General features: G+C 39.4%; 1 protein-coding gene across 2 annotated transcripts; it reads right to left on the minus strand.

The window, feature by feature from the left end:
• Positions 1 to 650: 650 nt before the first annotated feature.
• Positions 651 to 17,705, minus strand: FAM133B (family with sequence similarity 133 member B). 2 transcript variants are annotated; one of them, XM_068934834.1, is made up of 11 exons: positions 17,526 to 17,705; positions 13,417 to 13,514; positions 12,595 to 12,673; positions 10,434 to 10,508; positions 10,231 to 10,263; positions 9,743 to 9,811; positions 8,055 to 8,150; positions 6,740 to 6,787; positions 4,902 to 4,997; positions 4,067 to 4,114; positions 651 to 2,548 (listed from the first exon to the last, which is right to left on the minus strand). In XM_068934834.1, exons 1-11 carry the CDS (start codon positions 17,547 to 17,549, stop codon positions 2,462 to 2,464), a joined length of 753 nt encoding a protein of 250 aa, XP_068790935.1. In that variant the 5' UTR covers positions 17,550 to 17,705; the 3' UTR covers positions 651 to 2,461. The 2 variants fall into 2 exon arrangements, with proteins under 2 accessions (XP_068790935.1, XP_068790934.1); XM_068934833.1 differs by having other exon boundaries at positions 1,261 to 2,548; positions 4,063 to 4,114; positions 17,526 to 17,704.
• Between the last annotated feature and the right edge of the window lie 348 nt (positions 17,706 to 18,053).

An 18,053-nucleotide genomic window follows, 5' to 3' on the forward strand; every position in this document is an offset into this window, starting at 1 on the left:
GCTGCGCTGTTCCTCTGCTTTCCTCCCCCAAGAATCCAAACCAAAAGCACCAGCTCCCCCCCCCACTAGTACAGATTTCTTTGCACAGAATCAGTGATCACAAAGCAAATGGAAAACTAGCAGAGAGCTCTGCCTTCACTCGCCACCAATGCTACCTTCTCGTATACTCAGCATACACAAAGCGTTTCAGCTTTCTTGGTTTGATCAGACTTTACTCTTCCTTCAAGAAAAAAAAAAGAATGCAAGAGGATTCACAATATATTTGTTAATGCATTGAAAACTGAACTATTTTTCACTGTCAATATTAAAGCAGCTTTGCTGCGGATTGACAAAGCTTGTATGCTCCTTAAGTAACTATACCACTTCCCAAGCGTTACAACGGTATTTGACTAGACACATTACACAGACAGACAGGAACAAACAGTTATATTTAGATGATTAAAATTACATACCTGCTTATGCGTTTGGAAGACTGGGGCACTCATTTCCATTTTTATTTCTTTCTGACGCAGGTAGTTGTATAGAAGTCAAATAAGGCATCACACAGAGTAGAGCATGTATCTATCATATGGTTCATTACAAGTTCCTCTCACCAAAACTGCAACTCCACAACTTAGGACAAAAACAACCCTCAAATCAAAGCCCTACTGTTCACTGCATCTTGCCTTTATTTTAACCTCAACGATGTAACAGTCTCCAAAATCAGTAACATCAAGCCCAACTGTATAAAATATTTGATGAAAATAGTTTTAGGGACTAGGGACAGAAAGTCATTGCTGCAAGTCAAAGTTTGTATTTTTCTAAAAGCTTACTTGAAGAGTCAGTTTCACTGTAGAATGGCAATACTAACTATCTTTTTTGCCCAGTTTTTCGTTATGGTTGGCAGACTAATAGTTAATTAAGGTCTTGAAATTCTTGGTCTTGAAATAATATATTTGAAACATCTGTATGCAACAGAGGTAAGTTAGCAGTTAGCACTTGTACAATGAAACAGAGGCGGATCATGAGGACAATCCTGTAGTTTAGCACTCCGAATAGAAGAGCAGCTGTGGGCACAGGAGGCCCAGCAATGAGTACTTCAATGGAAGACGATGAGAATTTCATGTAAAAACTAAAATCCAATGATTGCTTGTGCTTTCATGTGTGCACATTTGATTTAAAAGCTTTTTTAATTTCTAAAGGAACTTATTTAAAGTAAAATAGCATTATGACTTAGGTAAACATTCTGTAGCCCTCAAGTACAAAAATATAAATACAAAATGTTTAAACAGTATCTTTAATGAGATTCTGGCAGTATTTTTTTTATATAACAAGACACATCACTTAACAGGTCTGCCACTGAGCTTGCTTAGAGTAAAATCAGCTTCAATATGAAGCTGTTAGATATCAAAACCCCGCTTTTTACATGCTAAATATCTTCAGCAAGTGTGCATTTAAACACAGCAATGAACTTAACTTTAAGAATAACTAAATACATACATGAAACTCTGCACGTGGAACATAGTTCATAAAACTGGTTACAACAAATGATTACCTGTATTTTGTTAATTTAAAAATGGTACAAAACATGCAAAACAATTCTAAAGATAAAGCAAAGAAATAAAGCAACCAGTGTTTGGCAGAAGTGTGTTCAATTAAACCAAAATTACATGAAATGAAATACGCGTATTTACTAGCACAGATCTATTTCAAAGAAGCAGAGGTAAAATTTTTAGTTTTTGAACGTCAGTTATGCTGCAAAAGGTCATTGCTTTTGCTTAATGCAGAAGCACATGCTTAGAGGCCCAGAACTGCTTATTCCGAAAAAGCCTGCTGACAATAGTTGTGACCTCCCTAGAATGAGAGATGCTGCACGGATTAAAAATAGCAGAGATTTGCAAGGATCAAAGGCAAAGGCACCCTATTCAGTTAGCCAAAATGGTAGCATTCCCTTTCCCACAAGCATAAAGATGGTAATGGGGCAGATGCTAAACATTTCTACAAAGATAGCATTTTACATGTCATCATCAAGTTTCCATTTTGTAAAAGCCATAAGCAGACATCAGCTTGTAATAGTTTATGTACTATAGTAACCTGAAAGATGAATTTGGGATTTTATTTGTCCTGATTTACAAATTAAGACTATTACTAATTCTTTTTAAAACACTACTTTTAGTTTCTAAAAAGTTGACTTTTATTTTCCAGTATTTTACATCTCAGCTGGACTACTGTCTCATATTGTTTCAAACACCTACTACATTGTTAACTGGAATTTTATAAAAGTTGTACCCCATATATTAAGCAGCAGGCAACAACGATGGTCTTTCTCAGCACAGCTGCATCTGGCTGGCTTCTGAAATATTAGGAATATTTATAGGACACAGGAAATCTCATGCAGTTTGGTAAAGTTTGCCATCATTTCACAGTTTAACTTTCCTTTACTCATTGCACTTTTGTTTAAAGGATAGTCTTGGTTTTTCTATTATTCTGAATCTGAATTTGAACCAGCAGTCTTCTTTTTCTTCTTTTTACCATGTTTCTTGTGCTTCTTTCTCTTTTTTGTTTTATCCTTAAAAAAAAAAAATTAAAATGGAGGTTATCGCATGAGAAAACTGCCATTTACTAAATTCAGCTAATGAAAAATGAGAGCACTGAAAGGATATTCACACAAAGGCATTTCAAAAGAGACCTATCAACATATGCTAATGCTAGAAAAAGACAGTCCATATTTCATCCACTAGTTTGTACTATTATGAACAGCTTTTCAATTTATCTTCTTCACGGTCTATTTCATGCCTCTCACCGTTGCAACTACTTTGTTTCCTAATCTTTTACCTGATTTCAACATTTTATAGATTTCTGAGAAAATAATAAGAAAGCGCTTTGATAAGCAATGATATTTGATATATGTGGGAGTGACTAGAATGTCTACAGATTTAAAAATAAGTGCTTATATTTACAGTGCAAAATTAAATAGTTCAAGTACACTTGGCTAGAACCAACAGCACTTATACCTTATTTAAAAAGTAACATCATCATCTCAATTGTATATACAAATACACTCAAGTTAAGCTATCGGGTTCAGTCCTGAAGTGAGTATTCTGAGCACTGTGCTGTAGAAGCTGAGAGATACAATCTTGTATTTTTGCAAGCAGAATTTCAATTTGAATTCTTGAATAGGTGTGATGCAACGCAAACAAAACAACCTAGATATAAAAGCTATTGTTTTATATATTATATACACACGCAATTCTTTTAAGGAAAAAACACAGTCACTAGAAATTTTATAGCAAACAGCTTACACGATTATGAAAAACCAAAAACTTAAGTTCCACATAAAGTATGCATGGAGTATCACGGATATTCCTATGCTTGTATTTGTTGGATGACTATTGTAAGCCTTCCCTTCACACCAGCTCATGTGGACAAATGAGATGTCCAAGTTACAAACAGTGCTGCTGTGGGCTCTCTGACAGTCAGCGGAGAGGGAAAGATACAGACATCTCTACCAGTGGTTAATTCAGATCTCAAGATGAGAGAGGGGATCTGAAAAATCACTGCTGAACCTCCACCTTACTTTTATCAATAGGGGAAAAAAACCCACAAAATGGAAGTAACAGGTTGCTAAAAGCTTTTTGTTTGGCTGGGGAAGAATTATACTAGGATAGGCACTGCAGAGACTGCGGCCGCTTTGGTACAGGGGGCTTACAGAAGGAAGGATTATGTACAATACTTTGCCATAGGAACAGCACTGCAGTCTGTATGGCAAATAGCTACTCCACCAGATATTATGTAGAATTTAATAGTTCTGTCTGGTTGATACCGAGTAAAATATATTTTGACTTCATGCAATAAGTGTTAAACTTATATAAATCCCATCTCAAATATATCTATTTAGGTAAAATAGGCACAAATTCTTCTTCAAATATATAAAGGAAAAAATGAGTTCAGGAAGTGAATGGAGAAATTATGAATTTAGATTCATGCTATAAAACATCTGTATAACTGCAAAATATGAACTTAGAAATTAACCAAGTATACTGTATTTATAACCTAAAACTACAGTAACAGTAGGAAGGATACTTGCTGTTGCTTTCTCTTTTTCCTCACTGTTCTTCTTCTTTTTCACTTGCACCTGAAAAATAATATTTAATGGGCTAGCAGCTTTGGAAATGCTGTTTTAAGTAAAAGTTCAAGCTCTTGCTGTGCATAAATGACTGACGGCACAACAGAGGTAGAACAAGCTGAACAATAGCGCATGAAGAAACAGTGGATACCTATGTCATTTTCTAGAACAAGTATTATCCTATAAACCTGCAATTTGGGAATTCTCTCTGCTTTTAATATACAGCAGAGCAAGAAACCAGCAGAGAGAGAAGTAAAATTACTAAGCTAGTAACGTGATAAAAATTTGTAATGAAAACCCTAGCATTGTCTGACATTTTGTAATCCTACAGGAATAAAAGTCTTCAAAGTAGCTAAGTAAAGGTGAGAATAAGATAATTATGGCCTTTTTAAAAAAATCAAATGAAAAGGCAGCTAATAATTTTGACAATCCTGAAATCTGCCTATCTATGCACAAACATCAAAGGGAAATCCTGTGAAATGAACCCCATCAAGCAGTTGACATGTTACTGAATCCTAAAATATCTGTAAATAGTTGAAAATTGTCAAGCAAGAATTCAGAATAACCTGTAGGTAGTAAGAGTTTCACTAAACCATTCTTACTGTAAGTGTTTATTAAAGAGAAACAAATGAACATCCCTGAACGTGTTGCACCCTCAAAGTTAACTGAGGAGAGCAAAAACAGTTCCAACAACGTATTAACCTAAGCTAGCTTCATTCGCTCAGGGGCATCAGTAAGCTAAAAAACAAAACAAAACAAAACATTGTAACATCTGAAATTGAGGTTTCACACTGACCTGCTCTGTCTGATCTGATTCTGATAAGGATTCTGATGATAAAGGTCCATCACCACGATCAGCTTTCTTCCTTTTCCTGTGATGATTTTTGGCATCCTACACAAAAGAAGCACTATATTTGTTAGTAAAGTTAGGCCTTTGAGATGATATTGCAGGTATTAAACTACTCATCATCACCACCGAATTACCCAAAACGTCTAATAACTGTTAAAACGTGGAAATACAATCTTTTTTCTATATATTGCTTTCTTTTGTTACCAAGATACTGCAATGTTCTACAAGTGAAATTACGTTACATTATAGTCTCTTATTTTAAATAAGAGCATTGTGAAGGAGTAAACATCTGAAAATAAAGTGCTGCATGATTTCCAAGTACTCTTGAGTAAATAACACGTCTCAGTAGGCATATACAAACACTGCATGCAGCTTCAGAATCTTGCTTTGCTAATGAAATTAAAAGAAAAAGCTCCCTCTATATTGGTGTCCACGTGGGCGAGCTGCCCCTGCCAGCTGCACCTTCAACATTTTGTACACAATCTCAGTATCTTTACAGGGCAATCTTTTTATTATTAACATTTGGATTCTGTATGAGATTACTCTCACAAGCTACTTTCTGCCAAGACCCCTTTGCTCTGGACCAGGCAAGGGGCAGAAGGGGGAAAGCGTGATTCCAAAACTGAAGCTGCTTTCTTCCATCCAGTTCCTAAGGCCAGAAACTGGAAAGAAAAATGTCTTGCTGAACACCTTTTTGCAAGATGTGATCACACATCTCAACTCTATCTAGTCCATATCATAGGTACCACAATCTTCTCCCAAAGGTACTCAGAAAATGATGCAGCCAGTTTGAGAGACTGGGCATCTTCTGATAGGGGAAGACCTCAAGTCCCCAAAACCCCTTTGCTCTCAGAAGAGGCCTGAAAGTAGGCATTAGAGCTTAGCCAAGATTAAGGCACTAAGGCAGACACGTGGCTCTTTGAAGAGAAGCTACTCAAAGTTAAAGGAGCCGGTGGTAAACGGAAACTCTGAACTGGAAGCAGAGCAAGAAAAAAAAGTGGTATCAACACATCTGCCTTGTTCAATGGAAAACTGATACATCAAGGTCAATACTGTCCACTGAAGTAGCAGAAACCAACATGAAAGAAAGGTAACTGGAGAGAAAGACTAGACAGAACTCTGAAAGCTTTGTTAGTTTACACATAGGATAGAAATCACTACAGTTTAGGTCAACGAGATTATTTGCATTCAACATAATGAAAGGAAGAAAGCAGTCTTTAGATGTGTGTACAGAATGGTGGAGTGGGGAAAACGAAGGAAGGTTTTCATGCTCATAGAAAAAACAAAGTAAGATAATTTTGCTGAAGCTAATATGTTTTTATCAGTAATTTTTCGAAGCCAATATAACTACAACATATATAATTTTGACTACACTTAGATAAAAACGTCCTCTGCTTGATGTTATTTAAATTTCCAGCAACAAACCAGTTACCTACCAAACATACCAGTGAAATATTTTCAGATCAATGTAACTATTCAAGAGAAGCTAAAAACCAAAACACCAGAACGCCACTGATCTCCCACAGCAGAGCAGATACTTTTTTGTTCACACTCATAACAAAAATGGATCCAGCAGTTTCCCCTGACATCAGTTACTAAAACAGGAACTGAACCCAACTAAAAAATCTACCTGAAACTGGGGGTACTAAATATCTTGTCTAGTCTTGGATAGTAAGTTTCTATATGTGTAAATTGAAGCATTCAATATTAAAAAACAAAAAAGCCAAGATCCATTACGTATGTAAAAAGCAGTTCTGACATAAGCATTTTAAAAGGAGCTCTACCTTCTCTTTTTCATGGTCTTCCTTTGATTTTTTCTTTTTAATGCTGTCCTAAATAGAAAGAAAAAACACACTATGACAGAAGAATTTCAGAAAAAAAAAAGCACAAATGCCAACAATGCCAATCCAATGCCTTTTCCTTTCTATTGTTCCTCTATTTCGAAGGTCATTCTTCAAAGTTGCTCTTTTTACCTCGCAATTAACAGGAACAGTATGAAAAAAACATAATTTTGAGGCAAATGCTGACGTCCTGAACCAGCAGTGTGAAAAGCTCTCTATGGAATCAGGTAACAGAGCACTTGCTGAGAGCAGAACATGTAGAAAGCCTCTGAAAAGGAGACCAGCTATCACTGTTGTAACCACATGCCCTTTGAACATCCAAAAGTCTGGAGTCTGTATTCTCCATCTGTGCTCATCTCAGCTGACTGGGCCTGGGGTTAGGTGTGTGGGGGAGGGGAGTAGAGCTTGCCTTGAAGTTTTCCGCTTTCTCATTTCAGCAGTTCTCTGTGTCTTTTTTATGTATTAAGAGAGTTTTCAAACTCTCATTAGCACAATTTGATAGGGGCACGCAAAGAGCGATTCATCATAATTTATACGACGCTGGTACAGGTATTCTGGTGAAAACCTTCAATGAAGTTTTACACTTAGAATCTTAAAAACTCACTGCATTATTAATATTTAGGCAAGAAATAACACTACTATCCATTGTAACAAAAAATGCAAACGTAACCAGACAGATTGCCTCACTTATCTTTCCCACTTTTTTGTTCATTCAGTAAGCCAGGCCATGTACATTGCTCTACTTTCTTTAAGCAAGGGAAAACAAACCCTCAATTTAATAAGCATTTGGGAGAGGCTCAGTGCTCCAACATGAAACTCCTCTGTCCACAGTTACTTAGCAAGGAAATATCACTGATATCCTGCTATATCTTCATTTTTACTGATGGTCTTAAATAAAATAGCTTATTCACAACATGTTCACAGAATAATTTCATTTTTTGAAGTGTTAATGTCTGAATTCAAACTAAATGTTTGAGCAGCACAAAAACTGCGTATGTCTGAATTCAGCAAAATAGCTAAAAATTGTTAGAACAACAGCATGTTTATCTTCTAAAGATCACATTACTTCTGTCAGCCATCGTGACAAATACAGCTAGATTCCTGACGGCATCTGGAAGTTACAACACAACTCAGCTACAGTAAGAATGTATGGCTTTAAATTTGGGAGATAAAAAAAAAGGTCCATATGCAGAAGCCAGAAATATCTGTGTCTTTATAACACAGATCAAGAAAACCTCCCAAGAGTATTTGCATTTACCTTGCTGTCTGACTCGGACTCAGAAGCTGAGCTTGCTGAAGACTTCCGTGAGGAGCGATACTTCTTTTTCCTTCTTTTCTTTCCTTGCTTTTTATCCTATACACAAATATTTTAGGGGGGAAAAAAAAGAAAAAAACACAAAATTGAATTTAATCTCACTAGATATTAAAGCCTTACATTAAATTTGAGAGGCTAGAAACCCCCAAATTCCTATGTCTTATCATGCTCTCTGAGGAATAAAGCACAGTATAATTGATTCTTTTAGCAGAGAACATTCACAACTCTTCTGCATTTAAAAAAAAATAAACTGGTGAAAAATCCAGGTTCTCTAAAGTATTTTTATTTAGATGTATGCTATGGAATCTGAATATCTGTAATAAAGATTTTTGCTAAAAAGTAAAAATGCATTTGTACATTACTATGCTTACATGGGGGATTCTGTTGAAAAAGCATATAATTCAACCTTGAAACAGAAATGGATCCAGCTTAAAGGCCAGCCAGACAAAATTAGTACTGTTGGTTAAGAAATTCTTCTATGTGCATGCGCATGCGTGTGTCTGTGTGTAAACATTCGTAACTTTTGTAAGTTCCAATCGCATCAAAAACTATTTAGTTTTATGCAAACCAAGTCCTCAAACAATATTTTAAAATGTACTGCCAAAACGTGTGTTATATAGATCTCATTAACAAAAGTGAGCTGATTTTTCTATGAAACGTTCTTGGATAGGACTGCCGAATGCATTTGAACATCAATTTCCTGTCTGATGAATCACGTTTATTTCCTCTTTTTCTCGAAAAGAGCCTGAAAGCCTTATTATTTGAGAAAACTCAGACTGCGTAGCCTGGAGAAGAAAATGCTTGGGGGGGAGGGGGGGGAAATCTTTTCAGTGCGTATAAATATCTGAAGAGAAGGGACAGACTTTTCAATGGAGTCCAGCGACAGGATGAGAGCGCAAACTGAAACACAGACAATGCGAGGAATTTACTTTCAGCACCTGTATCGTTTCTGTGACTCTGCTTGCCTTCACAGTAACATGCCAACGCTAAGGTTCCATTCCTTGCTCAAAAAAATCTCAGCTTTGTTAACATGCATTTGAAAGTTCAGGACTGATACCATACTAGATCAAAAAAAAAAAAAATCTCAAGACCAAAAGTATGTCTTTCCAAAAGTCTGCTAACTTGTTGGGTTTTAATCTGTGATGGACTTCAGGGTATCTTATGTTTTCTTCCATTTATTCTCCTTTTAAAACCCTGTTAAGCCTTTGATTCCACAGATGAAACAGTAACTCTTCAATTAGATTCAACACTGTATAATCAGATATATTGGCCAACTGGTACAGTCATGAAAGGTTACCTTCACTCCAGAGTGAATTATAGTTCCACCCTGACAAGTCTAGAGCTTTTCCTACTGTTCAAGCTGGTACACAGTATGTTAAATTAAACAAATATTGGCCACAATTTTAGTGGCTTTGATATATTTGTTAAAATGTTTATTCGTCTTCCATCACTCTTCCTATACTTGAAACAGAAACCTATCGTATTTCCCCCTAGAATGAGAGAGGAATTCTTGTAGTAGCCAAGAAAGACCAGACTACTTCAGCTGAGCCTCCAGTGTGCTGAGAGCACCACAAATGCATACTTTCATTGAAAACACAAAACATGTCAGGTTCTAATAAATTAGTTCTTACCTCATCTTCTGAATCAGATGCACTGCTGGAAGAATCAGAGCTTGATGAAGAAGAAGAAGATGAAGACAACTTGACCAAACACAACAAAAAGTGAAGCTTGTGAGATGCAGCATTTTGTCTAGCAAATAGTCAGAAGATCATCCAAACAAATCCTCATCCCTTAAAAATCTCTATTTTTGAAGTATTATAAATGAAATTTTACTTCCAAGAAGCTGGTCTTGTATAGATTTTTCTTAAATGAAACTGTAAAAAGTGAGTTACTAACATTTTAAACATAATAAAATGTATTTATTGCTCCTTCCTCTTAATTAAACAGAAGTAAAATTCTCCTTGTACAGAATGTTAGCTTCCTCTCTCAAATAAAAATAAATTGTTTTAACATATAAACTCAAAATTAGAGCTATACTCTCTCTTTCCACGAGACCTTAAATGACAAACAGGAACAACCCAAAAGCAAAAAAGCTCAGAAAACTGAAAATTTTGCTCACCCTATTAGATTTCTTCTTTTCCTTTTTCTTTTTCTTTAAAAAGAAAACAAAATTGTTATTGTGGCATCACGTCCTTTTGTCATGCATTTGGATTTATGTTCTTTAATGCCGACTTTTAAAATGCGTTTATGACATTCTGTATTGGCAGCATAGGTGATAAATCCCGTTCAAACACAAACTGTATTAAGTTGAAAACAACTTACCTCTTTCTTTTTGGAAGAGCTCTCACTTCCACCCAGTAATTTCTCCCTATGTTTTTCCAGTTCTTTCCTCCAATTCTGAAAACAAAAACAAACAGGCGAAACAATGGCGTGATCGTTATTACAAGTTTCATTGTGGGAACTGTCTTGAAATCGTGTCCTGTACCTCAAGTTATAAAATTTTCATAAAACTTGCAGAAAATAAACAACACATGCAAATAAACCAAGGCTACGATGCATTTGATTTTACAGAAATTTGTTCAATTATCAAGTATCTGTTAGTCTGCAACTTAACACTCAAGTTATTTGGATTTCATAGATGGCCATTTACCTTCGATTTGAAGGCCATCAATTATATGTTTGTTATTTTTATCAGTTTTCTCAGTAGAGCATTTAAGCAAGGGAGGGCACCCTACCACAAAAATTGGTACCTTGTCTTAGTTTTAAAATCACCTGAAGTAAAATCTTAAGGCTATTTCTCCTAGCTCTGCTTCGATGCATGGGTGCCTCTGTCAAGCGTCAACAACTATCAGAATATTAAATTACTGTGTGTACCTTCACAGAAAGGCTCTTGCTTCTGTTAGGCCAAGCACACTGCACAGATAAAAGACTCCTTTCGTTCCTCTTTTTTTTAGCCCCTCATACACTCTCTAGGTCTACCTAAAATCCCACTTTCAGGGGCTCTGAAGCATTTCCAACTCCATCATACTGAAAAGCTGCTAGTTTCAACTTGTGCCAATTCCCCTTCCTGCGTCAGAGACGCGCGCTCCTTTTTTTAGTATTGTTATTCTCCCTTTCCTCACAATTAGGATGTATTGGTATTGTATTGGCAAAGCGATGATAAATCACATATTGTGCTGAAGGGAGAGGAATAGCAGGAATTAAGTAAGATTACTCATGTGCAAGCTATATTATGCAGAGATCCCCAAGTCAGCATACAGTGAATTAGCTGAACACTGCTCCTGAGGCAGATTAGCCAGGACACAGTGCTGCATGCAGTGTGCTTCCACGACCCAAGGTACACCGCCTCCACAGTATTGCAGTAGGTTGTGTAATTTGGCATACCAGCTACCTGGAGCTAGCCAGGGGTCTCTAAAAACAGGCTGTGCTTTATTAGGCACACGGGCTCCTTCAGGTATAAAGAGACCACACTAACGTGATGGTTTGGAAAAAAAGCATAACATCCGGCAGTAAACTAGGAGAGATGGCACTGCATTCAAAGACTTGCAATCTTTTCAACCAATCAAAGACTACAAGTCTTAAACCAGACTCACTGAGCTAAAACTTTAGGGGCACTGAAAACTGATCCTCCCAGAACAGCATCCCACCACCATGAAAATACTGGTATTGCTTCTTGGGCAAAAAGGTGTAACCGGAGCAGATGCACCATGTCCTTCCAGCAATACAGAAGGAGCATAACTGAGTTCAATCAGAAACTCTCATACAATGATGAGGACTAATGCTTAAAGCTTATCCCAAGACACTAGAACCCATCAAGGGAACAGGAAGAGTGAAATTCATCTTAGGCCAATTTCTTCCTAAGCGTACACTAGGAGTTATAAACGCAACTTTCTTGTACCTTGCTGATCTCCAGTACTGAACACAAGTACTGAACACAGATACTAGAATGGCTCAGCTTATAGTAGGAACCAGCACGGAACGTAGTCAGCTTGGGATAAGAGTGAAAGGAGTGCTTTATAGTCCTGTCTGGACATTCAAGGCCCTCCTCTGTACTTTCTTCTACTTTGGTATTTTATGTACATTGCCTGCCAAAGAAGTCAATTCCCAGTAATATTCCTCTTTGGAGGAACAAGTGAAGATTAGAAAGAGAGACTTATGCTTATCATACTGGAAAATGCATAAGTTTTATTGACTAATATATATGTGTGTTTGTATAACTATATTTACATTTAAGAAAAGTTCAAGTTTTATTCAGCAGCATTTTTCAAAACATACACATATACAGTGTTTCTCTGAAGTGAGAGTAGCTCTCCATTGTTAAGGGATAACCTTAGGATCCAATATAAACACAATAAAACATTCATTCACAGAAAGCTTGAGTGAATTATTATGGGCACGTAGTACTGTTAATGGTAATGGAAAAAAAGTAGTTTATCAGATAGGAAGGACAGAATACTAACATGATATCCGTTGCATTACAAACCTCATTCATCTTTTCTTCAAACTCGGCCAAAGCCCGAGATCCTTTCTTTTTCTTTTCTAGTTGTTCTTTCACTTCTTCCCTACATAGAAAAGATGATACATCCGTATTACTCTACTTTCATGATTAAAAATACCTTCCTCAGTGTTTTAACAGAAACACAGTGAGGTATAAACATCTAAGGTTTCGTAGGCTTTTCCTGAAGCTTTAGGTGAACTTCTACCAGAAAGAGCAACGAAAGCATAGTAGACGTTATGTGTATGGTACGGTAAACTAACCCTGAAAACATAAGTACTATAGCTAAATACCTCTGAAAGAGCTAAAGCTAGCTTTGCAATTAGGTAAATTGTGCTCTAGTTTCTTATTAGAGAAGGCAAAATGGATCGAACATAAAATAAGTTGTTGAAAATAGCTGCAGTAATGATTTTGTTTCTTAAGAAGACGGTTGGATAAGTCAGGCTTCACTCTAAAAATACATCTTCAAATTACTTCTCTTGAGATGACCTTGTTTAAAAACTGAACATATCTGCTGAATATATTAGGATTCATGAAAGACACAGAAGGACCAACATTTTCCTCCTCTGAGGAACTGTTGCCAAATATCTAAAGACAAATGAGATATATGTCTTTCAGAATGCAATATTATTACTTTTAAAAAAGAAGACTGAACGCACATTTAGAAAAGAACATCTTGGCCAGAGACAACGTATCTTTAAAAAATGTATTACTGTGCATTCTGGGGACGAAGTAACTGCGTTATCTTAGGAAGAACGAACAAAGCTTTTATTCAGAGGGTCAGAAAGGCAGACAAATATTGCCACTTACCACGTTGGTCTTGGCCTGTTCAAGTAGTCTTGTATTGTTGGTCCCGAATTTTGGGCAGGACCTCGTGCTCTGGCCATAGCTATGGGATTCATATAAGCCTTGAGTATGAAAACAAAACAAAACAAAAACTAACTATACTATACTAACAAAATTTTGTCCTTCTTTGCACAACCCTTCTCGATTCAGTCAGACAGAAAGACTCCAGAAAACGCTTTCAATTTCGAGGCATGTATTGGCAGAAAGAACTCATCCGCAAAAATTCACCCACATTTTAATAAAAATTCCCCCCACTGAGAAACACTTTTGGAAATTGAATACAGTATTATGATTGCTGAAATATTCTTTCTTGGGATATGGAAAGTGTGATTTAATTTTAGCTCTCTTATTCTCTGGGAGAGCCTATATTTAGGCCTTTAAAGTTCTGCTGAAAATCACTGATAGCAGATTCAACAAATGCTGAATAAATTAACAATACCTCACAAGGTTCTTGCTTTAACACTAAAGCAAATAAGCTGTGCTGTTCTGCTACAGTTACACATATATGAGACCCCTGTGCCTGAGGCCTATTTGAGGAAAATAAAAAAAAAAAGTATTTTGAATAATAAAGGTAATCTGTGTTAATAGATCAAAGTAACAGTATTATTAAACAAATTTTATGAAGTATTCAATATTCAAGCTTGTGCATTCTCTTCATACGCACTTAAAAAAAATGCAGTATGTTATAGAAATCAAATTTTAAAATTAAAATCCATAATCTGCAGCAGCAATTAATGAAAAAAATCTATTCTAGAAAACAGTTTGTCAACTCTTCTTATACTGATTTACTGATATGCCAATTATATCGTGCTCAAGGAAAAGGGAGATATGTTTTTATCTTAGGCAGAGATATAAGTAAAATTATCATCACATAAGTATGATAAAAACGTGTTAAAAATTTGCAGAGATAGGCTCACAACATCCCAGAAGTGATAAAATTAAGATGAGTTGATCAAAAGTGTTCCTGGGATATATTTCACAAGAAACTCATTATATAATCCTATGATCTTCCCCAGACCCTGGCTCCATTTATGACCAAAATGGATTTAGTGCCCACTTCGTGAGATAAACCACTCTCGATTTTGATTTCCCCTCGTTCTTAAAATAGGTCAGACCAGGCCCTACCTACTGCATATTATTCAAGCCCTTCTCTGATGGCTGCTGATGCGAGCAGATGAGGCGGCTGGCAGCTTTGCCTCTTCTGGCCACATTTGGTCTAAGAGAGCGGCTCCAGCCTCCACCAGCGAAAGGCGGCAGGTATGAAGGAAACACTCCCCACACCAAACTGGGCTCACGGGCCATCTGTTGGACTGTGCTGAAGCAACCAGAGCATGCTTTCAAGTGGACCATTTTCTGACTCACGTCTTCACAACTCAAAGGGTCACATTTTCAGCCATTTCTTGTTTTTTTTTTTTTTTTCTGATGCGCACACAAAGGTTAACTGACATGGGCCAGTAACTGCTAAAGTCTGTCACTTTAAATGAGTTCAGTCTCAGCTTGGCACCTTCTTTTGTAGCCAGGTATTATGCACTCAGGTAGTTACAGCCTTACAGACCTGCATTCACATTATTAACTTTAGCTTTTTTTTTTTTTTTTAATAATATAAAATGGTAAATGAGGTTTCTTATTTTACAGAGTAAAAAAATATTTATTTTGCCATTTGAATTAAGCTTCTTCTGAGTGGAAGAGAAAGAAGAGTTCCTTTAGAAATGCAGGAAGCCAGTATTTGAACACTTTTTTCATTAAACAAAGATAATTTCAATGTATTAGATACACTACAAAAGGAAGAGGAAAATGTAATTCAGGACTTGGCATTAGCAAATTGAGTTAACTCTTTTTGGTTACCACTCAAGAGTTAATATCCGAGAGCTTTAAATTCTTACATAATTATTATTCACAAAAACAAGATTTCTTGTTCTTAACTTAAAGTTATCTAGTTTCTGACTTGAAGTAAACTGAAATAAAAACAAAACAAAACAAAAACACCCCACAGTCTCTGGACCTGCAGAAGAGGCCACGACTGTCAAATGTTAGTTTACTGCTTCCTCAAACCGATTCCAGATGATTAGCTAGTAAGCTTCCTCCATTTGGCAGCATACTTTCTTTAACTTTCTGGCAGCAAGCACATAATGACCGAATATTGCTCTTTATTTCACAATTGGGAAACGTATGTCTCGAAACACGTTCTTAAAATTTCAAACAGGTTCATCTAAGAACATTTATTTTACCGAGAAATATATCTTAGAAGTATTTATCTGACTTTGCCAAATTGCATTTCACCAGCCAGAAAGGGCACAGAAATGCACCATCAACAAAAAAAAGCGCTCGTTTGCATGTTTGTTTTCCTCCTTTGGCAGTTTGCTCAAGCAGTTACCAAAAGACGTTTGTTTTATATCTTTCTTGCTCATGAGAAGCACAAGATACTTTCAGCCAGCCAGAGTTCTCAGGGCAAGCAATACAAACTGTTATTGCCTTGCTAGTATCCTGAAGATGTGAAAAAACAAGTTTAATTTCCATCTCCAAACAGTCAAAATGATGGCATTTTTAAAAAGGGACAGGAAAAGGAGTTAACAGGTGGGAAGTTGTACAGCCATATAAGAGAAGCAAAGAAATAATAACTTGTCTGTACTAGCAGCCATCATGGCGTAGGGAGCCTCATCTAGGAAAAGAAAGGTTTACTAGCATGGGCAAGCGCATCCCCACTGCAGTATAAAATTTTCTCACATAAGTAAGTAGACACCCAAACACATTACAACAGGGCAATAACATTTTACGCCTAGGCCAGGCCCTGCAGTCCAACACTATCATTTTTTTTCCACAGTAAACTTCATTGTTTTGGTGCCTCAATAATGTAATCAAATGCACTTTGTTACACACTTATATAATGCAAATTTCCATCATGTATATTATAAATTACTCCATCAAGGTAAGCAAAGGCATTTGCCTGAACGGTTCTGCTTACAAGATCATAGCCTACACTAGAAGCAGACAAAGAAAGGGAACAAAATAAAAGTCTTATGTTTTATTTTTAACTCATTAATTGTAAATTTGTACCTTACTATGCCTAAACAAAACGTGAACATGAGGTAAATGGCTAACAGGCAGGAAAAAGTTAAAAGAAAAATATCAACAAGGATGAATGCAGTAATAATATAAAATTAGGCTCGGCAGTCAGGTGTGCAGAAGCGTACTTTTGGCCTTTTGAAGCTGGCTCTTGAGGTCAGCAGAGTGCTGCATAAAGCTACATTTCACATTGCTCAAGTACAGCTAAACGCCAGGTTTAAGAAAATACATGTTAGTGTTTAAGACTTACTTCACAAATGCAGTAACTCCTACTGGAACAGTTTTTTAAAGTTTATTTTTAAATAAGGAACAGGCCAGCGTCTTAATCACCTGAGCAGATCACACAATAGGTATGAGCTGCGACTGCTGCTGGATTTGACAGGGAAACTAGAGGTTCTGCCCCAGGCGGCAGGGGCACCTGCCCGCCCCACGCGGGGGCCAGCCCGGCGCAGCAGGGCCCCGCCGAGCGGCCGGCCGGCTCGGGCCGCTCCTGCGCGGGGCGGCGCCGGCCGCCGCCGCCTCCCGCCTTCGTCGTCTGCCGGCTCGTTACCCCCGCGGCGGCACCGGGAGCCCCCCGGTCCCGACGCCGTGTAACAATCCACCTCAAACCGCACCCCCCCCTCCACCCCGCCCCGAGACGCCTCCAGCCCCGCTACGGCGCAGGCCCGGCGACACTGGGCCGCGCTCCCCCCCTCCGCGCCCTCAGGGCGGCGGCGGCCGCCGGCTGCCCCCGCCCGGGCGCTCCCCCGCCGCCCCCCGTTCCCTGCCCGCCGGGCGGCCGCGCCCCGCAGCGCAGGACCGCGCCGGGCAGCCCCCCCACCCCACCCCACCCCACCCCAGCGGGGCGGCTGCCCGGGCCGAGGCAGCGCCCCGCTCGCCGCGGCTTCCCCGCCGCCCGCCGGGGCCCTCGCGGAGATGCCGCCGCTGCTGCTCGGGCCGCTCCCAGCGGCGGCCGCGGCGCCGGCCTGGCCCTCACCGCTGTCACCCCACCGCGCAACCGCGTTACTCACCACTCGGTTATCCCGCTTCCCCATGGCGCCGCCGACAGCCGGCGCCGCCGCCCGCTGGCGCCCCGGCCCAGCCCGCAGCCCCTTCCCCCGCCAGGCAACACGAGCCGGAGGCGCCCAGGCCCGGCGCAACGCGGCGCGGCCCCGCCGCCGCCCCCAGCAGCCAGCGAGCGCTGCCGAGCGGCGATGGCGGCGGCCGCACAGCGCCGCCTGCCGGGGCCGCCACACAGCGCCGCCTGCCGGGGCCGCCGCGGCCCCAGCGCCGCCCGAGCGCGTCCCCCGCCGAGCTCCCGGCGGCGGCGGCAGCGGCGGGCCGCTGGCAGGCGCCGCCTCAGCCTCGCGCGGCGGGCCGGGGGGCGGCGCCGCAGCCACCTGCCTGCTGCGCTGACGGGGACCGCGGGGGACAGAGCAGTCGGAAGAGCGAAGGCGGGAAGAAGGGGCCGTTTTAATGACGGGCGTCGGCCGGGGGGGGGGAGCGCTGGCGGCCAGCGGCCCCCTGGCGGGGCGCGCGGCCTCGTGAGGGGCGCCCGC

The sequence above is a fragment of the Struthio camelus genome, chromosome 2 (assembly GCF_040807025.1).
Source record: "Struthio camelus isolate bStrCam1 chromosome 2, bStrCam1.hap1, whole genome shotgun sequence".
Classification (NCBI taxonomy): domain Eukaryota; kingdom Metazoa; phylum Chordata; class Aves; order Struthioniformes; family Struthionidae; genus Struthio; species Struthio camelus.

Bases quoted from the DNA above. Each gene is read 5' to 3' on its own strand.
- FAM133B (XM_068934834.1), bottom strand. From the start codon at position 17,549: ATGGGGAAGCGGGATAACCGAGTG. The intron at 10,264-10,433 runs GTAAGTTGTTTT...TTCTTTTTAAAG, and splicing joins GCTCTTCCAAAAAGAAAGAG to AAAAAGAAAAAGGAAAAGAA. The intron at 6,788-8,054 runs GTAAATGCAAAT...CTTTCTATTTAG, and splicing joins AGTCCGAGTCAGACAGCAAG to GACAGCATTAAAAAGAAAAA.